We start from the raw sequence: 26,591 nt of genomic DNA, 5'->3' as shown, positions 1-26,591 counted from the left end.
TTTGGGAAGGGGATTTTCTTACTCTAAATCAATCAGAGAGATCTTCTCTCCAGCTAGCTAAACGGAGGAATTCTTGGGATATTTTTCCATGAATGATAAGTTCACGGCTAAAGACAAAAGGAAAGCGCGACAATTGAGAGGCGAAATCGGTGAAATAGACATCAATAAAAGGATAAAATCAAAGTAAGGAGCTAATTGGAATGCGCAAATGGGCTGGCCAAAATCGTGGAATGTCATGAATCAAGGGAAGAGAAAAGGAAACTTAAAGATTTGCGAAGAAAGAGAGGTGCCTAGAGCCACTATAAAAGGGCACCTTCAGTCAAGAACAAAGGGGAGAGAAAAAAGAGGGAGTGGAGCTCGAAATAGAGAGAGTTCAAAAATATGAGAGAAATAAGAGAGTTCTTTTATGTGGCTATGGTTTCACCACATCCTTCTTCTCGATAATTTGCAGCAAATTCCTTTGTTCTAGTGAGCCTAGTTGCGTCGCTCTTGCTATTCTCGATCATGTGTCGCTGCTGTATCGCTGCTGTTTGCTACTACGTCGCTGCTGCTTGCTGTTGTCTACTGTTGTTCATCGTTGTTCGCTGCTGTGTCGCCGTTGTTCGTTATTGTTTGTCGCCGTTTACTTCGCCGCATCCCGCGCCGCGTTCGCCATTATTGTTGCTGCTACTCATCGTCGTTGTTTGTCGTCGTTTGCTCGCGTTGCTACTGCTCGTCTTTGTTTGCTGTTCATCATTGCCGTTCGTCATTCGCAGTTGCTGTTGCGCCACTATTGCCGCTGTTCACTTCTGCTGTTCGCTATTGTTTGTTGCCGTTTGTTGCTGTTCATTGTTGTTGCATACCTTCGGTTGCTTTTCGCGGTTCACTATCAATTTCTTGCAGTTAGCTCAAACCAAGGTGAGGATGAGATCGGTTTAAATTTGTGGATTGTCAACACATGATTTTAATTGCATGTCATTTAGTTAATAAAATCTTAGCTTATCTAGTTATATATTTTCTTTGCATTAACCAAGATATATTTGGGCGTTTGGACCTTTAGACTCTAAGGTCAAATCCTTAATATTATATGGACGTAATTTTTTGATCCGTAAAAACATTTTTTTGAAATAAAGAGAAATGGTACCGAGTCCCCGAATCTCTTGAATCTCTGGTTCGTGAAAGTAAAATGCACTTCCATATTTTACTTGGGTGTCTAATCGACCTATAATCTATTAGTGGCGACTCCAAAAGGTAAGATTAATTACATGATGGATTGAGTACCAAATTGCGGTCGGATGGGCTTGGGAGAGTCCGCACTAAACTTGAACGATTGCCTCGTGAGAGAAACCTTCGTTCTCGTTTAATAAGTCCGTTAGCCTTTCCCTGGTGGTTCACCTCCGGAAAGGTCGCAACACACGATTAGCAACCGTTGCTGATCGTGCATGCGATCAGCAGATGTTGCTGATCGTGCATGCGATCAGCATCTGTTGCTGATCGCCATATAAAAAGCGCGATCAACAACAATTGCATGATGATGAAAATGAGCGCATGCAATTATCATGTGTGCGTGAGAGGTAAAATACGTTTTCTTTCTTTCGGCGCCGTGACTGAAATATCGAGAATGCGAAGAATTCTTGCCACAAGATTGCTAGCACAATTATATTGGTGATTATCCGCCAGTTCTTCCTTCCGTTCGTCGTGCGATTGATGGTGTGTCTGAATTAGAGGTCCGACGGTTGTGCGGTTCGAGCTGAAGAACATCCGAACTGAAATCATTTTGGGCATGCTACAAGAGGTAATCCGTTCAACCCCCTTTGATTTTCCGATTTTTGATTGAAACGCACGAACAATGCCTTTGGAGATACATGTATGGTTATATCTTTTCGCTGCGTTTATATTTAATTTTAACTATGCATGTTCCGTAGAAAACCACATCCTTAGCAAGTTGCCAATGCACCAGAGCTTTGAAAGCAAATTGGTTACCAGGTATTAGACATTAGCAATCTCCTTGAAGTGGCGAAATGGACAGCTAGATTCTCCCTGCTGCTGATGACACGAAGGATGAGGAAGCAGAAGTACCCCCTGCTGCTGGCTGGCTGTCAGTGCAATCAACACTTTGGTGGCAAACCAGGGTGTCATCCGGATGCTGAACTATCCCTTGCTGCTGGATGACTCTTGCTACATTCAACTTTATGGTGTCAGAATTATGTTTTTGATGACCGATAACGTTTTACTTCGAGTTGTATGTTGGAAATGGCCATGGTACTTTTCTATGTTGCGATTTGCACATTAATCACTTGAGTGGAGGCTTCTAATTCGTAAACATTCTGCTCGTGTTATCCTCTTCACTCAGTTAAGAATTTGTCTTCTATTCGATGTAGTTTGTCGTCTGAACGGAACTGTTTTTTTGAGACATGGTCTGTTCTAGTCAGAGTTAATTGTTAATGATTTGCGATTTAAGATGGATGAATCCTCGGAAAACTATATGCCCTCTTCTTTTATAATGTTTTTCCCTTTTTGATATATTTTCATTTGTGTTAAAGGCTACTATTACATGGTGCAGTATCGCTTCTCTCTCTCTTCTTTTCATCTCACGTTAGATGTATTCCTTTTACTATTTGAATAGTTTGGATTGTTCGTTCTATTTTTTGTATTTGCAATGTCAATCTGATTAGTGGAAGACTTCAAGTCATTTAGCACCCTGTTGATGCTTTAACTCTTATGTGCTTTGATGTACTAAGGTACTTGTTGTGTTGGAGGCATTGTTGCATTATGGTCTAGTAATTTGATGAAGAGGCAGAATGATAATCTTCGATTCCTTAACTTGGATCTCTTGCCGATTGCTTTCTGGGCAGTGAAATTGAAAATGGGTACTGGGTAGACCTTCTGTCTGTGCTTCTTAATGGAGCATCTTAGCTACGTTGGCTCTGCAGTTGATTGCCAAATTCCAGAAGTTTTGAGGAATCTCCTGAATCTGAGGGCATATTTGGTGTAGGACTGTCTGTTTTCTGATTCATCTCTATTTGAAAATGAATTTCACTGATTATCACCTCAAAAATCAATAATAAAATGAAAATATGCATCTTAATTCTGGACACATCACATGGAAACATGGTCTGGAAATTGTTATTCGGGCTAAAAAATATTTGTTTCCACCAATTAAACATGCTTCAAAATATAAGAAAAGCTACTAAGCATGCTGTCCGTTTTCATTTTCACTAATGACGAAATACAAAACCAATTTCACAAACTGAATTAGGGGTGAGCGGTTCCTGGTCCGGTCCGGTCCAATCCAAGAATCGGGAATCGGACCGAGAGGACCGGTTCCCAGTTTTGGACCGGGGGCCGGACCGGCTAGTCTTGGGACCATGGATCGGACCGGTTAGTTTTGGGACCGTGGACTGAACCAGACTACCGGTCCGGTTCCAATGGGACCAATCACTTAATGGTAAAGGCAACAGGGAATTGGGGAAATTAAATTAGGCTTTCTATTTTTTTCAAAAATTTTAAAGAGTAAATAAATAAATATATATATATGAAAAATTAGAAATATATATATTTTTCGGTCCGGTCCGGTCTGGTTCCCACCCTAGAACCGGGAACCGGACTGCCCGAAAACCAGTTCCACTTTTAAGAACCGGGAACCGGACCGATATTCTCGAGAACCGGACCAAATCAGTCAGTCCGGTCCCAATTTGGGCAGTCCATCTTGCTCACCCCTAAACTGAATGGTCTTTTAATTTTGTTTTGTTAAATAAATGTACACTAATTCTGATCTCATTTGACCTCATCATTGTTTCGTCATGGATATGAAGTACCAATCATTGTTGTTATCTTGGTTGGGAGATCTCTGTAATTTTGGAAGGTGCTCGAGTGATGACGATTGACTTGGGATGTTCCAGCAGCGATGCCATGGGCACTGGGCAGCATTGTGATGAAGCACCTGGTTTTTTTTACGCTGGTTGTGGCCATTTGATGTTTACAAATGTGCATTATTCAGTTCATGAGGGTATCGATACCTCAATTTTAGATCAAGTCGTTTTTTATACTTGCAAGAAGAAAGATGTCTATGATTAAGTCGCTTCATTTTGAGTCATGGGAAGTGATGCTAGTGGTACCGTGTCTGTCATCATGATCCAGGCTTGTCCTGCGCAGGTTGTCACTCTGCCAAGCCATGGAACAAGGTGCGTAATAAGGGTGAGCAAGATAGACCGCCCAAATTGGGACCGGACCGGACTGACTAGTTTGGTCTGGTTCTCAGGAATATCGGTCCCGTTCCTGGTTCCTAAAAGTGGAACCGGTTTCTGGGCAGTCCGGTTCCCGGTTCTAAGGTGGGAACTGGACCAGACCGGACCGATAAATATATATTTTTCTAATTTTTTCATATATATATTTATTTACTTTTTAAAATTTTTGAAAAAAAATAAAAAGCCTAATCTAATTTCCCCAATTCCCTCTTGCCTTTACCAATAAGTGATTTGCCCTATTGGAATCGGACCGGACCGGTCTGGTCCACGGTCCCAAGACTAGTTAGTCCGGTCCCCAGTCCTAGAAACTGGGAACCAGTCCTTCCGGTCCGGTTTCCGGTTCTTGGGTTGGACCGGACCGGACCGGATCGGGAACTCCTCACCCCTAGTGCGTAAGCCCGGACCACAGTGGTAAATTCACCGTCTGTTTGTTTTGGTTCATGTGGTTCTGAGATGTTGGGGCTGCTTGGATTGTAGGCTATGCCTAATTGTTGTGCACCTCCGTGCCGTATGAAGCACTTCCAACGTTCTCGTGAGTGATCTTGAAAACCCTGACTTTTTTTTTTTTGCGTGTTTTCCTCCTCATGACTTCCACACATGATTCAGTTTGGGTCTGCTGTAGTTGGAAAGACTTTACCTCTTTGCTTTCTGGAGTTGCAAATTAAATCTCTACTTACTTTTTTTTTTTCTTGCAATCAGATTTCTATAAATTCTATTTACCTTTCAGCTTTGTATTTCCTTTTTGTTCCCACTATTTAGCAGCCAAAAACTTGACCTCTACGTTATGTAGATCGGCTCGATTTTGTTTTTTTGACGAGTTAGATATTGTCATGTAAAGTAGCTGGAACGTTTTCATAATACAGGAAAATTCTAGTGTGGATTTCCGAAGAACATCTTGGGCTAGACCCAGATCCCCGCTAAGTTTCATGATCTCTCCTTTGTTGATGCTTCTCCTGGTTGGAGGGCTCCGATGTGGAAATATGTGCTCAACAAGATTGTGAACTCTGAATGTGCCGCCTCCAAGAGGTTGGCTGCGTTGGTAAGGGTGTAGGACTTGGGGTCCCAGGTCCCAAGTTCGAGTCCTCTCTGCCGCGTAGCCTTATCATACTCTTGACTTACATTGAGGCTAGTTTGTGGGGCCATATTAGCTCTCCTCCGGTTGGTGCTTGGCCGATCGGACCCTTGTAGTGCGGTCGGTGCGGGAGTCCGGATTATCAAAAAAAAAAAAAAGTCTGAATGTGCCAACTACCTTAATGGATTCCATGTCGTTGATATCGTGCACCGCATGCTTTTTTGTTGATTGTTCTTGCATAAACTATCTGTCATTAGCATAACTTTAAATTGGGGAGCATCTTTCCCAGTTTGTGCCTTTGGTGGTTCATTTTTTATCATGGGAATAATGTTGCGGATTGATAATTTTGCATGGTACTGACAATTGGAAAGGTTTGGGAAAAAAAAATTTCTACTTTCCGGAGGACAAATTACTTTTACCAATTTTTTTTTAGGCCTTTTTACTAGTATTCTCTTCCCAGCTTTTGCCTTCACTTTTCAGTGACTTCAAAAGTTTAAAATACACGTTTTTTCTAGCAATTTCTTTAATTGATAGAAATCGTGAAGCGGGGTATATGAACTTTGTAGATGAGGATTGATGACTATTTGTTATCAACTCATATTAGTCGTGAGCTTGCAGCTGGTCCAGTGTTGAGTTTGTCTATACTTCGTGGATCCGAAAGCTCGTAATTGGAAGGGCGCTCGAGCCCCGGCCGAGGGTCGAGAGGATGGTGGTTAAAGTCCTCCTGGATCTGGATTCGACTAGGAAGAAAAAAATCGTGATTTGTGTCATGGTTTATAACATTTGTTAGTGATGACGCGATGTAACTGATCAATTACAATTTTTTTACTTGTTGTTTTCTCTTTAATTTTTTATTTGGTCAAAGTATTTCACTTTGATTGGCTTGTGACAACTCATCAGAACGGGCTTTGCTCGATTTTTTTCACTTTGATTGGCTTGTGACAACTCATCGGAACGGGCTTGTTCGATTTTTTCAACAAAAATTAATTGGTAAAGAAAATAATTTGTCTACTATTTTGAAAATATCCTCTGTACCGCCTAAAAAATTGAATCCAAGAAAAATGTTTAGGCCGACATTTTTTGTTGATAATTTTTATTAATACATTGTTTTCGAGGGGATACAAATATTCTTAAAAAGAATAACCTTTTTTAAATTATCGATGCTTTTTTTTTTTGTGTTAAAATAAAGGTACGGGTCCCACCGACCTAGCCTTGCTTGTCGTGTCGTTCGGTGTTACCCCCGTGGCCCCGAGGATTCCTGCGTGAAGACCAAGCATGCCAAAAAAGTCCCACCCTGTATCCAGCACCGCATGATCGCAAAATCCGCCGCCCTCACCAAAATTAAATAAAGCGACGGCCGGGAACGCGCCACGTGGGCTTCGGATGCGCCGTCCGCAGCCCCGCGATCTCAAATCCCGACCGTCCACCGCCTCATCACCATCTCTTTATAACCCGACCTCGCCCTAGCCTCATCCTCCGTCGTCCTCCGCCTCGTATGTCCGATGCATCGTTCGCAGATTCGATCGTCTCCCTAGGGTAGAGATCGCCTCCCTCCCCGACAACTCCTTCCATGGCTGTTTCTCCCTCTGAAATCGATGCATCCGCATCGGATCGCTTCGGGAGCGTCGCTTCCACGGCGGTTCCGATGGCTCGAGGCCCCGGAGATCGAGGTTCGTAACCCTAACTTACCCGAGGTGAGGTTCTGCTGATTCCTCCGGAATTCCAGTGTCGTTTCAATTCAGCTCGAGATTTCAATGTTTCCAGCTCGTGTTTTCATCCCGATCTGCTCCTCTGATCCGTGGCTTTGCGAATTCGTCTTTTTTTTTTGGTGGTGGGTATTTGTCCCGATCCTGCTGGTTTTTAGCTGTGCGGGGATGACGGAAGCTGATCCTGCAAGCGATTCGTTACGATCGCCCCCAGACTCTTGAGCTCGGCGGGAGCTCGGCGGCGGCGCTTGGCGAGGACGATCTGGCGGTCAAGGAGGAAAAGAGAGGAGGAGCTTCAGAGCGTCGATTGCTCGACGGGAGGCCAACGGCTGTAACTATGTATTTGCTTGCGCTACATGTTCGATTTGTGAGTGAGGTACTGTCGATCGATCGTTATATCAGGAGGATGTATGAGATAGATTGGGACGAGATCGCCTCCTTTTGCTTCGGGGGGCCGACGAGTTCCCGATCGATCTTTTGTCATCCCGGCCTTTGCCATGATGGGTGCGCTCGCATGGCAGGCCAACGAAAAGTCAATGAAAAGTCAAGTTTTTCGGGGGGTTTTTGAGGGGGGATCGCACGGGGATTGCCCGGGATCTCTCCTCTCTGCGTGTGCTTTGTCTCTGCCCGCTCTCCGCTTACTTTTGCTCGCATCACTCGCTCCATCCATTCAAATACTAGGATCTGAAGGAGACATCCATCCAAAGCTTCGTCAAGCCGGAAAGCAATTTGTCGCCCGCCTAATGAATCTGATGCAGATAAGGTGAGATACAAGGGTTTAAAGGTCGAGCTCACAAGTTTAATTTTTTTCAATAGACAGTCACTGCACAATCACATTGGAGCACGTTATATGCTTTTGCCTATAGTCAAAGTGACGCATCATAAATTCAAGCAACCTTATCGTTATTGTTTATGTTGTTATATAGTATTGTCTAACAGCAATATAGATTGGAGAATGTCCTTCATCTCTTGCGTCACGAGACGGGGGGAAAAATCAATTAACTCGGTATATGTTCTGGAAATCTGCAGCCTCGCTTGATATTCTCTTCAGAATCACCTTCCAAAATTCTACAGTAAGTCAAATCGATGGTGGGCTTTTGTCTATTCAAATACTTGAAACCGTTGTTCTGTTAATACAACTAAGCCGCGCACAGGAACAAAAATCACTTTGTTATACTGGACTTATCCGTTGCCTCTGTGAACACCCTCTCAATTAATTGTCACCTCGCAATTAATTGTCACGGTCAGAAAACACGACTGCTTGGTGCTGCATCTCTTTTCCGGAATCTCTATAAGTGTATAGTGGTATGTCAATTTTTCATTTGTGGTTGATTGCTTTTATCTCATTTGAATTGAGTTGACACTCTTCCCTTCATCAAGAAGGGTATGTTATGTAAGGGTCATTGTATCAGAAGTAGTGCTTCTACTTGTATATGTTCGTTGGCCTTTTTGGTCATCAATGATGCTGAGGGCCTCGTAGATGAGTTTTGGATTGTGATGAGCCAACGAGATCTGGAGCTTCTCACCATGGTTGGCCGCTTCCTTGTTGCTGATAAAGCGGAGTAAAGATAGAAGGTTGAGAAAAAGCTGATTGAGCCTTCCTGTTGTTGCGGATTGAGAGGTGACAGTCTTTGCTTGGTGTGGTGTGCGAGCAGTTGTATGATGTCCTTGGCTAATTTTGCAGGATATTTGCCCATGTTCCAGTTACCTAATCTTGGATTGAACATTGCCGTGTCTAATAGATGACGAAGACATTTGTCGTGCATGTGTAAGGTCATCTATATCTATTCTTGGTAGATCATCTGATTCTTATGTGCAGTTCTGTTAGAATAATGATGTTGGCAGTTGGATCAGTTTGAAGGATTTGTACTTCAATTGTTCTGTTGCAATCGTAGTGATTCAAGCACCTTGATGGCTCATAGCTGCAGAACAGCGGGGCAAATTTGTAGAATTTTTCGATCGCTAGATGAGTATGTTTCTTCACATCAATAGTCAAGGGCTGTCATCTTTGAATGGTTTCAAAGGTGAAGGCCAGAGGAAGAACTCTTCAATTTGAGCAGAGCTGGATGCCTTTTGGTCCTGTCCAGACGTTCCACCCACGACCATGCTCTTTCTGGTGGCTATGTAAATACTGATTTTGCTGCATGTTCATAAATTCTTGTTTCGGATTTGGTTTGTGCCTTGAACCGAGGTAAGATGGTGGGGAACTATGTCATTAAGTGGTGTCGCCTTGGTATCATAAGTGGTGTCTTAATATTTGAATTGCTGTCATTAAGTACTGGCCTTGCTTTATGCATCTGACGTCCTGCTTGCGCGAACGAAGTTGTGTTATGCGCCTGGTAGATCGATCCATAGCTTTCTTGGAACAACCTATCCACTCATGATGAAAATATGGGATGTGGGTCATGCTCGTTTTTTGAATGGATTTTTGCCTGCTACTTATCTGTTGAATTTTCAAAATCACATGCTTTCTTACTATTTGTCCCTGTGTTTTGCTTGATACCATTCAAGTTTCAACGAATGAGGAAATATTTTGAAAGGTTTCAAGGGTTATATACAAGTTATTGGGAAGTTATGGTTCGTAATTCTTTGGATTCACGGGGCTTTGGAAACACGAGATTTGTTCTTTTTGGAGTTTCTATAATTAATTACTGGTATTTTAGAGAGGAATAGAGTTCCAAATTTGTATTCTTTTGAATTCTAAAAAAAGGAACGAATATATAAATAGATAGAAGTAGAATTCAAATACAAATAGAATAAATAGAGTTTTTTAAATGAATTAATAAAAAATTCAGGTATTTTTTTAAAATTTATATTATAACTTTTGTAATATTTTTGGCTAATTGTCGGTGGCTTTAGCAATGACTTTGTGTCGTACCTTTTATTGATTTGTAGCTATGAGTTCCATTTCATATATGAGGAGAAACGTAATTTCAGGATAATAATATCTTCCAATTGAGTTTTAGTCAGTACGTGTTGATTCAGATTGATAATTATTCTGTCTTACCGCTTCTTCGCTCGGGACCTTTTGGGTTGGGCTTTTGCTACAGCTCACAAATTGTTCGGGACTTTATTCACCTTTTACCGAAATTAGCTGAATTTTTTTCCCGAAATCTAGGTTCGGCAAAGACCCTGTCGGAATGTGGATTTATTGGACTCGTATTTACTTGTTCGACGAAGGAAGAATCACTTGAAACATGGTCAGCTAGGGTGGTGGCTTCTAGATCCGAGAGCTCGAAATGGGCAGAGCGCTCGAGCCTATCTCCTTGGGTGAGGCTCGAGAGGTTGGTGGTTCAAGTCCACCCGGATCTGTTCACTTGTTCTGTCGGCTTTCATTGTATGTATTAGTTCGAGGGAAATCATGCAATGAGTTTCGTTGACATGAAAATATTTTCAAAGCCAAAAGTAAACATTGTGACGCACCTTTCTATGGTTTATCTCTAGAAAGGCGATCCTATAAATTTGTTCATGGAGTGAAGATGTTGACATGTGATTTGTGGTTAGTTTTGTTAATTATCAGTGCATTGAGACATCATGAAATTTCCTCGAGTCCATTGTTTAGCGAATGGATCTGGGACATTTGTTGACAGAATCCTTGCAAGTGTCTTTCCGACTTGAATTCCTAACGGGAATTTCAACTAAAACTCATGCTCTGTGGGTAAGTTGTCAACCACTAACGTCGTCATCCTGCAGTTGTTATGCTACGAGGTAACGGAGGCTGCCGGCCGAGACTTGGTGCCCGTCTCTCTATCCTAGCGATGAGAAGCAATGCCACCCACGAGAAATGCACGAGATCGGTGCCGTTCACTGGGAAACCACAAAGAGAGAGAACAGGTCGACCCTTGGTCTGATCGTCACCGCTCACTGGGAAACCACAAAGAGAGAGAACAGGTCGACCCTTGGTCTGATCGTCAAAAGGTGTAACTACTAGCCATCGTGCAATCGAGTATCTCTCCTAAATTACATTCATTTTAAGTGACCCGAAGTCCGGTTAACCATTCTTTATCTGTTCCTCTTTCTAATTGGAATGCCTGATGGCCCATCATGGAAAATAAGTCGACAACACACAGAATTTGCATTGAAGATGGACGATCTCCCCCTCTCTGTCCGTGCACAACGAGTCTGGAGGTGCAACGGGGGATAGAGAGATTGGCAGCGGCGACACCGCGATGGTCCCGAGACAATGAGTCTATGTCTAGGTGCATGACGAGGTCTGATTTCTTAGACTATACCGAGTGCGAGCAATCCTAAGGTTTCCTACTGTTTTTCTCATATTCACGAAATTGTTGAAGTTTCATTAGATATTACAATGCATCATTTGTTTCACGGAAAATGAATGATTTGAAAAATATTTTTTTAAATTTGATCACTTAAAATAATTAGTTAATGGGAATTTTTTTCATTATTAATAATAATTTATGTCTATGTATTTTCATGAACGGTGGAAATATCTTTTGTTCATTTGTTTTTATAAGCGATATGAGCGATCATTTTTAGAGAAATATTTTTCAAATCTTTTATTTTTCGCGAAAGAAATGGAGCCGGTGTACCTAGCTAAGCTCTACATAAGTGAAGGATTAGTGTGTCCTGTAACTTAATCAATGAAAGCAAAAGGCTAAGCGCACGTCTTGGGCTCAATGAGAGATCTCCTAGGAGTTAAAAGAGTGAGGCACGACAAAAAAAAAAAAAGTTATACAATTTAGGTGTTTTTAAATGACGAGAAAGCTTTAAGGTAAAGTTGAAATCCATGATATACCTCAAGTATCTTAGATTCGCATGGACAAGATAACGATGAGAACCAAAATTTGGGTGAATAGGCAACACACGGAAATTGTTTATATTTAATGGTGTAGGAAATAAAAAATACACGAGCATATAGGCTCTTGACTTGACATACACGTGATAATAATCAAATCAGGACCATGGCTCGATCGATTTCGAGTCGAACGAGGAGATTCCACCTTTGGAAAGCGCCTACACCTAACGGGTTAAGCAGTTGTTGCCATTTCTGTACATGGGGTTCTTTTCACCTCATGTTTTTTTCTTCTTTTATAGCTAAAGATCCAGAGATATGATTGATTATGCAGGTCCGGATCATGTTATTGCCTTCAGTGTACCGCATAACCAATCTTACAACCTGTCAACGTAATTAAGTATAAAGATGTCATAACATGTCCTAAAACAGTTTTATGACGTTACGACAATTAAGTATAAAGTTGCGTGCAAAAAACAGTTATAAAACAATTTTAGCCCGATGTGCTATGTGATTTATGAATTTTTAACTTGTTCAATGTGGTCCCTGAATTATAGTCCAACGTGTAATATCGTCATTGAACTTTTAATTTATTCAATGTGGTTCTTGGATTTAGTCCCCAAACTATACGAAAATGTTCAATGCTGTCCTTTTATTAATTTAAGACTCTTCTTTTTTACTATAAACGATGGAATCATTAATTCTAGTTCATGGATAATATTAAACATTTTCATATAGTTCAATGACTAAGTTAAAACATATACCAAAAGTCTATAGATCATATTAAACAAATCGAAAGTTTGAGGATCACGTTGCGCATTGAGTTAAAGTTCAAAAATCATATTAAATAAATTAAAATTTCATGGATCAAAATTCAGAAACCATGCGTGCCACCTTCCTCTATCTTACGGAGAGAAGGAAATTGCACAGCACATAGGCGTGTTGGAGAAGCTTCTGCATCGCACACGTGTGAGTGTACTGTACTCAAGCGTGTGTTTCCTAATCCCGAATCCCTAATTCCCATTTATAAAGCAACCCCACCCCCCTTCTCTCTCTCTCTCTCTCTCTCTCTAAACCAGCAGAATCCTACGCACAACCAGACCCGCCATGGAAGACAGCTTCAAGGTCCGGGTGGACCGCCTCTTCGGCTCCCTCTCCTCCTACTCCTCCTCCTCCGCCCCCTCCGCGGCGGCGCCGGCCTCGTCCTTCAGCTCCCTCTGGAGCCTCACCGACGACGAGGTCGAGAGGAAGGAGTGGAACCGGGACAAAGGCAGCCCCGAGCCCGAATTCGACCTCGCCCCGAGAGGCGGCGGCGGCGGCGGGGGGCTCGGGCCGCGGAGGAGCCGGGGGGATTTCCGGGCCGAGCTCGAGAGGGATCTCGAGGACCTCGACGACGACGACGACGACTTGGCGGATCAGGAGGAGGAGGGGGAGGAGCAGCGGTCGCGGGGTTCGGCGAGCCAATCTGATAAGCCGGACGATTATAACGACGAGGAGTGGGAGATTAAGTCCTCCATCGGGCGGGATTGCACTCTGGACTATGAGGTATGATGATGGATTGTTATGGAGCTTTGATTCGGGAAAACTCTTAAATTGCCGGTGTGATTGGTAAAATCATCAGTATATAAGGAAACGGTTGCGTCGCTGGAGTAAGCTAAATGATTCGAGATGCTTATGACTGGGTTTTTTTGTTGGTCGACTTTTGGTTCATGAATATGTTTGAATTCGTGTTGTGATGGAGCGAGTGAGAGCAGTGGAGCTGACAAAGACTAGGTTTTTTTGTAATGTTCTATTTTTCTGATTTGAAAATATAGTGGTGAAGATACTCTATTTGATGATTCGAATCAGTGGAAGATCGCCATCGGCATTCCTTGTGACTATGCCGCACCTGTAAGCAAATATAAAATCTTCTGTTGGCTGGTGCTTTTCCTCTTTGTTCATATAGGTGGAGCTTTGTCAACATATATAATGTGTTGTGATTGTGCACTCGTCTGTTAAAGGAAATGGTTTGAGCCCGAAATTATTTGCTGAGTAAGAAATTTGTAGAACACGGTCTGGTAATTCAGGTGGGATAAACTGTTTCTTTTCTCCCCTCGTGGAGTTAAGTTTGCCTGCGCTTGTTGAAGGAAACTTAGGAGGCTGAACTGAATTATTCTTGAAGTTTGTTAAACAGTGCATTTCATCTGTAGGTGGAAGTTGCGATGACTTTGTTAAAGAAACCTTTGAAAAACATTTTATATATGCTTATCATTTGACATTAAATACGGTTTTAAAATATCATACTATGAATTATTCTAGCATTACTGTGATTTCTGCAATTATTGGCTGACTAAAACCTGCGAGTTTTTTTTTTTTTGCGATCACATCTGTTGGGTATCCTTGTAATTTTGTTTTTGTACTTTGTCGATTCTTGGGCGATCCCTTTTTGATGTCTAATTCAAAATCGCTTCTTTGCTGTGCAGGAAGAGGAGGATCGGTATGATAAAGTAGCTGTTGGAAGAGAGAAGGCCGGAGACCGCTTGTATATGAAGGATATAACAAACTATGGCATATCCATCGATCATGATAATGAGCTTCCGACTTCATTCAGGGATGCTGCTAGGGACCCACGTGCTGACCACATGGCTGCAAAAATTAGATTAAAGGAAGATGCAGAAGCAGCTGAAAAGATAGATTCTCTGCATGTCTCTGAGGAAAATGCACATTCAGTGGCTAATTCCCAAGTTCACACATCTGAAGGCGATGTCAATCTGAAATCTATTTTGAAGAGGAAGGATGGTCAAAGTGATTCGAAGACACAAAAGCGTGTTCGGTTTGATCCTGAATCGATTGAGGAAGCACCTGCGGAAGCCGAACCCGTGACAGTGGATCCTTCTAGAAGAGAATCATCCATCAGCAAATATGGAGAAATTGCTCCTTCTCAAGATTTTTCTTCTGCTGTTCCTGATTATGTGCGAAACCCTTCCAGATATACACATTATACATTTGACTCCTCGACTGACATGGATGAACAATCTAATCGGCAAGCCTATATGGATTTTATGAACATGTTGAAGTCAAAATCCACAGATGCACGTGCAGATGATTCTCCTGTTGATCTTCCTAAATCAGTCACTTTTATCCCGAGGAAAAGAGGTAGTGATGCCACTATATTAAACAATGGTGCGGAGCTGAAGCAAGATAATGAATATGCAAGTAAAGATGCAATACGTAGAAAAGTAACCCCTGTTATTGCTGCTGTGGATGCCCAAGATGCTGAAGTGTGTGCAATGGAGGAAGATGAAGTGGAAGAAGCAGTTGACAAAAAGATCCCTTTGCTTCGATCAGGTCGGCAGTACCGGATGAAGGCTAGGACAGAGGATGATTTATCATGAGATTTAAGTGTTCATTATTCCCCTGACATTTTAGCATGGCAGTTTACTAGTTTTCTGTGGTTTTCTCGAGCTACTTCTGTTGGATTCTAAATATGTATGAGCTTCTTGTCCTATATGTAACTTAACAATCTTAAGATGCATGGACCTGACGTAGATAGAAGAAAAAATTCCTTGGGAAGCTGGTTTCTTCTTTCTGTTCTTCACACTTTTTCAAAAAGCTAAGTCCGCTTGCTTAGGGCAACCCACGGAGTGTGCACACATGGGCACATATGTGATAGAGAGACAATTAGATGTTTGTGAGACATGTAATTGGCTATAGTTGTGCCACTAGCTCCACAAAATACTCTCATGAGGGGGCATGTGGATTATAGCAGGACAGACGCCAAACTGGATACAAATTCTGAGATTGAATTTATCTCAGACTTGAGTGAGGCTCTTTCCTACGATGCTTTTGTCATTCTTGTATACCAAAAAACAAATTCGCGGGGCAGGTAATGGTGTTCTTGTTGGATTGATTTTTTTTTTTTTTGCCCTTACGCGTGTCTTTTCATCCCTCGATTGCAGTTTGAGTTCTGAACTCAAATTTTTGCCTTGTCAGGTTTTTTTCTCATCATCATATCTCTTAGTGAGGGATTTCCTGATGAAGGCATGGTGTATTACAAATAAGTCTATGACAGAAGGAGGAAGCTACATCTGAAGTTGCAAACGACGTTACCAAACTATGATTAGCATGCACCTGAGGTATCTATTAGATTATCGTGAATACTGTACTGAAGAGGTTTTAATCCTTGTTGCTGGCTCCTTTTCTGCGGCTTGATCATGCAATCACAATTCCCTAAATTGGTGCAGTGCAATTTTATTTTATCTAGACCTTTGACGTATATAAACCTGTCTTAGGTTGTTGTTCAGAGATCTAACCTTTTGCTAGAGCCTTGTTCTTTGCAAATGGAAATTTGTTCCAACAATTTGTAAGCTTGTATTCACAATGTGGTGATATGGTGACTGATGGAAATAAGCTTCTCATTCATGACATGAAGAGTTCAACTCTTTGAACGCAGACCATTCCGATTCTCACACCATATGCAGGAATCTGTATACTTTAGCATCTGTACAATTAATGTTTTTTTTCTGTCTCACAGATGTAATTGTGGCAGTACATTTGTGGGTTTCTAGTTTTTGGTGTGGCAGTGTTGATGCATAATGAAAATTGGTTTTTCCTGCTGAATTGGAGTACGATAGCACTTCTTTTTTCCATGTTGTTTTGCAAGAGTAGCTCATACCAGGGTTTGACGTCATTTCTTTAGTACATGCAGAGAAGGGTTTGTTTGAAGTGACTTTCGCATTTTACTTTTTTCTTTTCTTGTACCGTTTAAAATTTTACTTTAATTATAACATCAAACATTCAAAACCTTTCAACACACACACACACAAGTTGATATATAGACATTTAGGAATTTTAATTTTTTTTCCGATTTTAGAAATTGGTCGGAAAACAAAGGTGCATGCTTTAGGATTGGTGAAAAAAGACCCTAAATAGCTGAGATTGTTGGAAGAATTTGGAAATTGGGGTGCTTACGGGAAGGTATAAAGGTGGTGGCATTTTCCTATTGGTTATATTTTTTCAATCCTGTGTTAAGAGTTCATACCAAGACTTGGACCTTGGTCATGCAGATTTTTGTTCTAGATTTTAATCAAATATGGTTTAATTATCTCAGCAATGACCAGTGGTTTTAGTCAGGTTCCCTCTCTACCCCTCTGCCTCTCGGTGCCCATGTTGCAAAGTCTTGACAAGACCCATTTTCTTGGTGAACTGTGGCTTGGGCTTACACTGTTGCCTGTGTTTCATATTTGTAACTCATCACATTTAATATACAATCAGCAGTGATGGTTTCAAAGTGTAATGGGGTGGCTTCAATTATACTAGTCATCAGATTGTTGACATATGAAGCGCCAAATGCATAATTGCGGCGGTTTCTTTATTTTGTTTTGCAGTGTGGCTTGGATTGTTCAAGTTCCAATTTTATGATAACCTTTTAGATTGAGGCTGATAAGTTGCCATAATATAATCTAAGAAGTAGCTGTTGAAATCATCTGGTATCAATCTTGAATCTGTTGTCAAGAAAACACTAATTCCAAGCACTGCATGATCGTTTTCCTTCCCCTCTGTCTGCTATGTTGTGGAGTTTCTTCTTCTTCCTCCCTCTAGGTTGCGGAAGTGTGTACTAGCGAAAATTTGGGTGAATGGGATATGAATTAGACCAACAGGAAGATAGTAATTGGAAATTGTTCTATAGTGATTGGAATTGTGTAAATGTCATGCTCTGGGAAACACCCTCATTGCATGGTGCGAAGTACTTAATCTGCCATGGTCAACTTTTTAAGTCGGAGCTTTGTAGTAAATTGTGTCTCACATGCTCCAAATTGAAGCACTTCGACATGAAATGCCGCTTGGTTGAATTCCGAGCAAGCTTATGTCTAGAGGGGGGGAAAAGGTTGATGTTATGATTTATTATGGATTTTATGTTCTCGTGGATGTGAGTGTGGCCGGTCGAACACTCTGGTAAATCTTGTATAGCCCTGCTTTATTGGACTGTTGCAGTAACATTGATGGTGGTTTTTCTGAACTTTAGCATCCTGCGACTTTGGGCAGATGTTAGACATAATCCTTGTAAATCCTGGACATCTTTGTTTCTGGTGGTGTTGAGTTTTGTCAATATTTTGGCAAGCGGGTTAGTGAGTCCCAATCTAGTTTGTGGTGTGGTGTGGTGTGGGCGTGCGTGCGCAATACTGTTGAAAGTATAAACTTTGAGATGGTTTCGCCTGATCTTTCATGTTACAAGAGATTCTGCATAAAGCTGAGAATTTTGCTAACAGCACAAACTGGCCTTCAAAAAGATTGTTAGCCCCTGAGGTTAAGGGGGGCACCAGTTATCAGGTGACCGCTTGCGGTCCTGCATCACGCTTGTGAACGGCGGTATTACTGCAGTAAGCATTTGGGCGCCACCAGGCTTGCGGTCGGGTTGGGGTGGAAGCGAAGACCCAGGATCGAGTGAGATAAAAACTAAACAAGAGGGGACAGAAACTGTTCAACCAGTCGAGGACCGCCCCCCTGCACAATGATCTCTGATGGCCACTGTATCTTAACCTCGGTCCATTCGGGCTTCTGTCAGTATGCTCCGATGTGTTTCAAATCAAATGAAGTGTTCGATCAATTCATTATTCTGAGAGAGAAGGAGCCTCTGCTTATGCCGAGAGACTCGATGACGTGATCTAATTTTAGTCATTGCGGATATCCGGGACAGTCGCCGGAACTTGGAAAAACATGTGAAACCCACATCTCAAGGCCTTATAGGTATAAAACCGTGGCTGAGTTTGATAGCTTAGACATCCGAGCTACGGACATTTCACACGAGATTAAATGGACCATTGAACCATACCAAGTTCCGGGCCATCTTCCTTTATGCCCATCGGGACAGATCCGAACATAGCTCTGAACATTGTAACAACTTAGGGACAACCCTTCTATTTCTGCAATTGACTTTTAGCTCAACTTTGAGAGGCACATCAAGTACTGGGTAATGCATGCATTTTTTCCCACCAATTCCCTTGTCAAAGACGTCATGTCGAGCATAGTTCCCTAGCCTCTTGGATTTCTCATCTGCACAGGAGGATGCATTATCCTTGTTATTGTAAGAAGTCAAAGATCTTGCCTGGGCGCAAGGGCCCCGTCACTTTTGAAGCAGACCTTGCCAGAGGATCTGCCGAAAACAATCTTTAATTTTGGACGAGTATGCATTTATGAATTGTGTTCTGATGATGGACCCATCTTTTGTCTTTCCCTCTTTCCGGTAAAACAAGAACATCATCTCATTTTGCGGTCGCTGTCTCTGAATATTTCGAATTCGAGATTAAGCAAACCTATTATAGTAACTAAAGTGTGAATGTGAAGGTACTTCACTTAATTGGATATTCAGGAGCTACAACGATTTGTCTTACAATCCATATCCTTTTTAATGACTTTTTTACATATGATTACGACGCATCTTCTTAACGATATAGAATAATTTTATCATATATTATGGCATTTTTATAAATAATTACAACGACATGTGGTGATATCCTACGCAACGTTGATGGAGTGCCTGTCGCTCGTTAGACACAAGAATGGCAACTGAGTGGTGGGCTTCTCGTGTCATTGAGTGTCTAAGCATCAAACCCAAATTGGTGTAGTGAGACTCTAGTTTAATCATATCTCTTTTATTATAAAACTATCCTTAATTGCATGTATTGTGGTGGAGGGAAACACCAAAAAAGGTCAACTGTTGGGGACACCCTGGCCAAGTATTGGTAGAAGATTTTTTAATAATAATTGTCTTGGCCTCGAAGGCGTTTTTTTAGATGATTGGAATTTGTTGAGTAATCAATTAAGCAAAATTTTTTAATATTGTACGTTGCATTTTAACCTATTTGACATTTGTTACGCTTAACAAGTGGTCAGTAGACCCTTGTTACCTACCTTTCATAATGGACTTGCATAATGATAACCGTTTGATAGTTTGTCCAAATATGCTCGATAGCGCTCTGTGACTCCTAACCCGTTAATAGACGTAGTAGTTGTGATATCCCTAGATTAACTCACTTGTATATTGTCCATTTTGGTCCGTCTTATCCTGAGCCTCACGATTTTGCCTTTTGATGTACAGGTGAACACCTTCCCAGGAGGTTACTTATCCTGGAAGTGCTCCCACCTAAGCAAGCTTAACTTTGAATATCTAAAGCTAAGTATTATCGTTATGTCAAAATGCGACTTTATTAGTTAATTTCAGTTTTCACATGTAAACTTGAGAATTGCTTTTTTTTTCTGTTTGGTGCGCAGTTCGGTTCATTCCTGCTTTCTTCATCATCCTCGAAGCTTGCCAAGAGCTGCTCCTTGTTCATGCCTTTTAGCCTCGACAACCACTCTCTGCCCTCGTCGAATCGGGTTATTACAGTAGTAAATCCATGAATGGCACCATGTTTGTAAGTTTCTAATGTTTGCAATAACGAAACATAACCTCACGAGGTCAGTTTCATGTGATGAACCGACTTTGCGTGTGGATTAGGTGCATGACTCCATGTTCGACTCTTTTTTTTTTTTTTTGGTAACCGAGGTGTCCGGGCCAGCTTGCGCGCACCTCGACTTTTCCTCGGAGGAGACTAACACAGCAACCCACCGCCATGGCCCCCCACTTAAATCACATGTTCGACTCTTTCAGCACCGTTAAGTATGAATATCTTCGTACGTCGGGTCATCCGGCTGAAGTAGGTCGCGTCTTACCTGACCCGCCATGAGGCTAATAGGGTACTCCTTGGATCTAGAATTCACCTGCTTTCTGATCGGCAAGATTCTGAAATAAAAAGGGTCATCGCTGGACGTTGAATTATAAACTAGCATATGACGAATTGGGGTTTGACAAAATAACAAAGCTTGACAAAGCGGGGGTTGTTGTTGGAGTGGCATCCACGAGGGAATTGCAGAAAATGAAGCAACCCCCCCATTCAAAGTCAAATCACTAAACCGAATCCCACATGTTCACAGTAGAGAGGGGGCCATGACCCCATAATATCGTAATTGAAAATTAGTTAGATTTGATATAAAAAATACTTGATGCCCACCATGCTCCGGACCTCGGCAGTTCTTGAGTTGAGAATAAGTTGTCCGAAGAAAGAATCCTGTCATGACCCATATTGTGGAGATCGGTGCAAAAACGAAGAAACATTTCAAGCGATTCTCACTTGGGCCTAGGGAGAAAACGTAAATGGAGATCTCGAGATTACCGGGACGCAAAACAACCAGAGAGTATATTCTCTTTTTGAGGAAGATGAAGATACAAGGGAAATTGGGTGTGCGAGGTGGGCAGACACCTACACGTACACGTTAAAAGAAAAAAACGCATCCGTGGAGCCCGTCTCACAGGATGGGAATAGGTCGCAAAGGCCTTTATAGGAGCGAAAGCTCCCTTTCTTTAGTGACGTTACTTCTTAACCGAACACCATACGTCTAAGGAAAGCCTCTGGCCCATTTTGCCTAAAACAATATGGAAAATAAAACAGCCAAATATATGACTAGATTGGTAGCTCCAACTATCCGGAATTATTCCACTTTTTGTAGCCAACCTAATACGACTTTGACTGCTAATTTCAAGTCACTTTTGGAGGTGCTACTAACGGGATCAAGTTTAGGCACAACAATTCCATTCTCCGTACGCTTCTTCTCAACAGAAGAGTAGGGCGAGGAGGGACAATTAGTCTTTAGATTTTTGCACGGGTGAGAAGTTCTGCGCGTCGTAAAATGTCCAGTTCAAAATCCATAAAACTATTGCTAGTTTCGGCGGCATCTTCTCGCCGGGGAGTTCTTGGAGTCGAGAATTCAGGAAGGCAGGGAGCCCAACATCGCAGCCCGCATTAATATCCCATTACGAGGAGCGCTTCTTCTGCACGAGGGTTTGGCTCTCGAAAGCGCTGCGCATCGAACTCGTGATCTCATGGAAAGATTATTATCGGCGCCCTGATCGCCGCGCTGCCTTGATCAATATAACAGTTGCCGGAGATTAATTACGGGGCGATGGCGACGGGTTGGATTAAAAGGGACTGACATTCGGACATGTTTGATTGTCATCATGCCATCTTCAACTTCATTCCATGTCAAATAACTTTGATTGGGGCCAACCAAAGATGAAGACATACCAGTCATCCTTCTGGGAAGCAATGCTACGACCTCTTTTGAAGACTATAGTGGAGAAAGCATCTTTTTGACTGGACTGGGATTAAAATTGGAACTTGGCAGGTCCAATATACAATTATCTTTGTAATTCAAGTGGAAAAATTAATAATATTTTTCCAAAATTTTGTCGTTTCCCATTTTCTACACGACTGGATTTGACAAGCTCCTCGCACAATGTTAGCTTTCTAGAAGGTTGTGGAAAAGTTATTCAAAGAAAAGGAGCTGAGAAACTTACCAGACAGTCAAATCCATTGCAGCACGTGCAGTTAAAAACTTGCTTCCCGAATCTATTTTGTGGCTTTATTTCGCGAAAAATAAATAATTTATAAAATATTTTTCAAAAAATAATTACTTATATCAATTGAAATAATTATTTAATAAAAATATTAATATTTATAAGCGATATAAATTATCATTTTCTGAATCATTCATTTTTCGCGAAACAAATACATCCTTATTTCGAAGGAATCCGTGCGTTGAAGCGACTGTGTCAGGACTACTAACGGCACATGACTCGAGAGGGTTAACTACAACCCTAAATTTTATTTTATTAGATCAGCTCAATTGAATAATAAGAGTGCACATGAAATCATTTCTGTTTCTCTATTTTTCTGTTTTTTTGTTCACAAGAACAGGTTTGGAACGGAAATCCGTTTGGTAATACAATTTCCTTTTTCTATTTCTGGAATAAATTTATATTCCAGAAATAGATTTGGAACAGAAATCAGAAGTAAAAAAAATATACTTTTCTATTTCTAAAACAGAAATGAGAAATAAAAACTCTTCTTATCGCTCGCCCTCACTACTAGTCGGCCACACCCTTGCCACTCGCTATTGCCACCGGCCGCCTCCCGCCATCGGCTGCCTACCGCCGGCGTCCTTCGCCGACCGCCTCCTCCCACCGCCATCCTCCGTCGTTTGCCATCGCCCACCGTCGCCTCCCCCCGTCCTTCGCCACCACCTGTCGGCCGGCTCGTGTCGCTGCCCGCCGCCTGCCGGCCACCGTCCGCCGGTCACCGTCCGTCGGCCGCCTCCCGCCCGCCGGCCATCGTCCCGCAGCCGCCTCTTGCCGCCAACCACCGTCATCCGCCGCCTAACGCTACCCGCCACCCGGCACTCGCGCCCTTCTGCCCTGGCCGCCACCCACCATCGATCGCTGTCCTCCGCCGCTACCCGCCTGTTCCACTACCCGACGCCGGCCACCTTCAACCGCTCTCCGCCCCGGCAGCCACCGCCGCCGTGCTCCACCACCCGACGCCGGCAGCCGCCGGCGCCGATCGCTTCCCGCCGCCGGGCCGCTCCCCGCCAACCGCTATCATCGGCCTGCCACCGGCGGGCCGCCTCCCACCGCCGCCGCCACCCGTCGTCCTCCGCCCCTCGCCGCCACCCGCCCGGAAGAGAGAAATTTTGTGTTGTTATCAAACGAATTTCTATTTCGGAAACAGAAATTTTGTGTCGTTATCATACATGCATTTTTGCTCAAAAATTCGTCCACAAAATAGAAATTAAAAAATCTATTTCTGGACAGAAATTAATTTCTAGAACAGAAATGTTACCATGCGCGCCTTAATTAGCTAGACGTAAGAGTTTGACTGTCAGATTTGATTAAATAAAACGGTATACATGTTACAACATGTTCATGAATCTACATTTGTTAGTGTTTCTATAAGTAATTATGGATTGAATCTATCCCATTTGACAGTTTAAGGACCTCAAAAGTTTACCTGGTTTGGTTCAAATCTTTTCGTCCACCAAAAGCTGATGGATCTAGCAGAAAGACTAAATTAAGTGGACTTCTACGACGAGTTTATGGAGCTTAAATGCACGAAAGGAAAGTTTTAGGAGTGAAATGCATCGTCGTGACGAGCTTCCGGACTCTTCATATAACTGTACCACTTAACATTGAAACTTCCGAAGCGGTCGCGCCTCTACTTATATTTGGAGCTACCAGAGCCAATTGTGCATCTTCCAAAAACTTGCTAGTTTCACTCATGAAAGTTTCGTGCATCATACGTAGTCATGCCAAACACACGAAAGTCTACAACTTAAGATAACTAAACGTCAAAATTGATTGCTCGTTGTCCTCGGTTATGGTGATATAAGTATGAAGGAAATGCCCTTCCTCACGAGAAGAAGGATTTCTTTCTATTCGAAAGTTAGACCAAGAATTAACTCGGCAGACGGATTCCATACCGAAAGAACTTTTTCCACACCCGGCTCGATGCAAATAGAACTTTTCCACACCTTGCCCATCTTTATCATGGCTCGTAGCAAATTCAGAGAGACGAATGATGGCGCTTTCTGAAAATTAGAGGGGCCCTTTTGAAAAAAAAAATTAAAAATAGAAGGGCGGTTTTGAATTTCGGGTGATGGTACATTAGCTACTATTGACAATTTTACCCTTTAGCCAATGATGGCATGAAAGATTCTCACACCAAGGGCCAAACATTCTAAGTCTATATCATTGACTTAAATCAATCAAATGTCGAGTTGCTAATGCGTGCCCCCACGAGGCAAGAAAATAGTACATAATGGGGCGGCCGAAGAAAAAATTTAAGAAAACTTTGATCCCAATATTTGCATTATCAAAATAATGTTTACGTAGTTCAATTTATTTCCAATAAGCTTAACTATGTAAATTATCATAATTAGTCATTCCAATCGTAATAATGAGAGAGATTATCCGAAAGCTCTTCTTCGGACGCAATCCCGCGTCCGTTTTCTTTTCCATCTCGATCTTTATCTTACATGTCTATTGATTATGCCCGCGGCTAACTCTCAAGGAACATTTCTATTTTGGGATTTCACCCTTTCCAACTCAGATTTACTTTGGAAGTCTATGCTCGCCGCCCTACTCGATCTAAGCGGACGCGAAGGTTTGCATGCATCATCAGCGACGTGCCGAAACGAAAGGCTTTTGACAATCTCGTGTTATTTACTCAAAAAAAAAAAAAAAGAATTCCTCGAGGGGCTCCATTAAAAAAAATTGCATAAGGAAGATCCGAGGATCTTTTACAACTATGCAGAGCTATTTAGCTATTCAAATTTTCAGTTTCCACTCTTGCTTGCTTATGAATTCCACATTGTTTAGGAAGCTCATGTAACATGCGCTGCAAGAAATTCATACTAAAGATGTGGGCTGCATTTCTTCTTCTCTTCTCGTTTTTGAAAAGACAAAATGAAGGGCGAAAGGGGGACACTCAGAGTAGCTGCTTTTTATGAGGGTCATCCATCCGAGGACCCCCCGCCGGCCGCCAAATGTTCGGCTTACCGTCTCGCCGAGCTCGACGTCGCATCGTCCTCACCGGACCACCGTCGTCGAGCTTCTCGACGGTGAACATATGGCTCAAGTTCGATATTGCTTAATGACTCATGACTCACTAGCCATCGAACAAATAGAACTTGAGTGGAGCAAATGTGTATTATTATAAGTCGATCATTGCCAATGCATTGCTACGTGATCAATTATTCAATTGGCACGGCTAGCCGGGGGGGCGAATTTGGACGAATATGTTTGTGAATAATTTGTACTTAGTGACAAAGATGCTACTACTCCACAAAATAATTATAAAATATTTTTGTCAATTTTTTTCTTCAATTTGGTCCCTAATCTCTTAAATTATTGTTGTTCGTATTGGTCCTTTCAATTAAGATATAAATAAGATGTTGACGTGGACCGCGTGCTGTCGAGTTTAGGTGAGGCTAGCCATGAACATTTCTTTCCTCGGCCAAGGACAAATGGCCGAGGGTCATAACCCTGAGGGTTAGGGTTGGTGACTAAGGGTCCGTTTGGCAACGTGCCAAACAGTGAAAATTTCTGTTCTTTTGTTCCCAGAAATAGTTTGGGAGCAGAAATGCGTTTGGTAAACTTTTTGTTCCCGGGCACATTTTTGCAAAAATTTGTGTCGAGAAACAGTTTTGGAAGAGAAACAAGAAGTAAAAAAAAGTTGCTTCTTGTTTCTCGGCACAATTTTAAGAATCAGTTTTTTTTCTTCTTTTTCTTTTTTTTCTTTTCTTATTTTTGTGTTGTTCTTCCCTGGGCTGGGCCGGCCGTCGGCGACCGGCCACAGCCCAGGGCCGGCGGAGGCGAGGGTCGCCCTCGCCGGCGAGGGCGAGGGCTGGACCGTTGTCGCTTGGGCGAGGCGGCCTCGCCCGGATCGGGCGAGGCCGAGCCTCGCCCGAGACGGCGAGGCTCGGCCTCGCCGTCGCGACCCACGGCGAGCCGACCTGCGGGCGGCCGAGCCTCGCCATGGGTCGCGACGGCGAGGCTCGGCCTTGCCGGATCCGGGCGAGGCCGAGCCTCGCCGTCTCGGGCGAGGCCGCCTCGCCCGGGCGGTGAGGGTCCGACCCTCGCCCTCGCCGGCGAGGGCGACCCTCGCCTCCGCCGGCGGCCGGCGAGGGCCGTGACGCCCTTGCCGGCCCTGGGTCTGGCCGGTTGTTGGCCGCGGCGCGACCGGCCATGGCCAAAGAAGAAAATGGATAGAAAGAAAAAAAAATTAAACAATTCAAAATATTATTAAAATATTATTTGGGAACAGAAATTTTGTGTAGTTACCAAACGCATTTTTGTTCTTTTCTACTCTAGGAATAGAAATTTTGGACAGTTTATCAAACGCATTCAAATACTCAGAAATTGTTTCCGGGCACAGAATAAAAAAAAATCATTTCTGTTCAGAAATAGTTCCCGGGCACAGAAT

General features: G+C 42.6%; 2 protein-coding genes across 4 annotated transcripts; both read left to right on the top strand.

Moving 5' to 3' along the window:
- Positions 1–1,919: 1,919 nt before the first annotated feature.
- Positions 1,920–8,769, top strand: LOC130138737 (uncharacterized). 3 transcript variants are annotated; one of them, XM_056313689.1, is made up of 5 exons: positions 1,920–2,970; positions 3,795–3,988; positions 4,135–4,163; positions 4,704–4,758; positions 6,488–8,769. In XM_056313689.1, exons 1-5 carry the CDS (start codon positions 2,882–2,884, stop codon positions 6,562–6,564), a joined length of 444 nt encoding a protein of 147 aa, XP_056169664.1. In that variant the 5' UTR covers positions 1,920–2,881; the 3' UTR covers positions 6,565–8,769. The 3 variants fall into 3 exon arrangements, with proteins under 3 accessions (XP_056169664.1, XP_056169665.1, XP_056169663.1); XM_056313690.1 differs by lacking the exon at positions 6,488–8,769 and adding an exon at positions 5,090–5,235; XM_056313688.1 differs by lacking the exons at positions 4,704–4,758; positions 6,488–8,769 and adding an exon at positions 5,090–5,235.
- Positions 8,770–12,814: 4,045 nt separating this feature from the next.
- Positions 12,815–16,161, top strand: LOC115688127 (uncharacterized). Its single transcript, XM_030613872.2, has 3 exons — positions 12,815–13,302; positions 14,220–15,622; positions 15,730–16,161. Exons 1-2 carry the CDS (start codon positions 12,865–12,867, stop codon positions 15,129–15,131), a joined length of 1,350 nt encoding a protein of 449 aa, XP_030469732.1. The 5' UTR covers positions 12,815–12,864; the 3' UTR covers positions 15,132–15,622; positions 15,730–16,161.
- The last annotated feature ends 10,430 nt before the right edge of the window (positions 16,162–26,591 follow it).

Source organism: Syzygium oleosum, unplaced genomic scaffold, assembly GCF_021117445.2.
Source record: "Syzygium oleosum isolate NSW1041296 unplaced genomic scaffold, Sole_v2.1 Sole_v2.08, whole genome shotgun sequence".
Classification (NCBI taxonomy): domain Eukaryota; kingdom Viridiplantae; phylum Streptophyta; class Magnoliopsida; order Myrtales; family Myrtaceae; genus Syzygium; species Syzygium oleosum.
Note: the sequence above shows the minus strand (reverse complement) of the source record. Positions and strands in the feature narration are given on the sequence as shown.

What these genes read in the sequence shown, in the direction of transcription:
- LOC115688127 (XM_030613872.2), top strand. Translation starts at nt 12,865, where the DNA reads ATGGAAGACAGCTTCAAGGTCCGGGTGGACCGCCTCTTCGGCTCCCTC. An exon ending in ATTGCACTCTGGACTATGAG is followed by an intron (nt 13,303 to 14,219) that starts GTATGATGATGG and finishes TTTGCTGTGCAG; the next exon opens with GAAGAGGAGGATCGGTATGA.
- LOC130138737 (XM_056313688.1), top strand. Translation starts at nt 2,882, where the DNA reads ATGGAGCATCTTAGCTACGTTGGCTCTGCAGTTGATTGCCAAATTCCA. An exon ending in AATCTGAGGGCATATTTGGT is followed by an intron (nt 2,971 to 3,794) that starts GTAGGACTGTCT and finishes ATGGATATGAAG; the next exon opens with TACCAATCATTGTTGTTATC. An exon ending in GCATTATTCAGTTCATGAGG is followed by an intron (nt 3,989 to 4,134) that starts GTATCGATACCT and finishes TGTCCTGCGCAG; the next exon opens with GTTGTCACTCTGCCAAGCCA.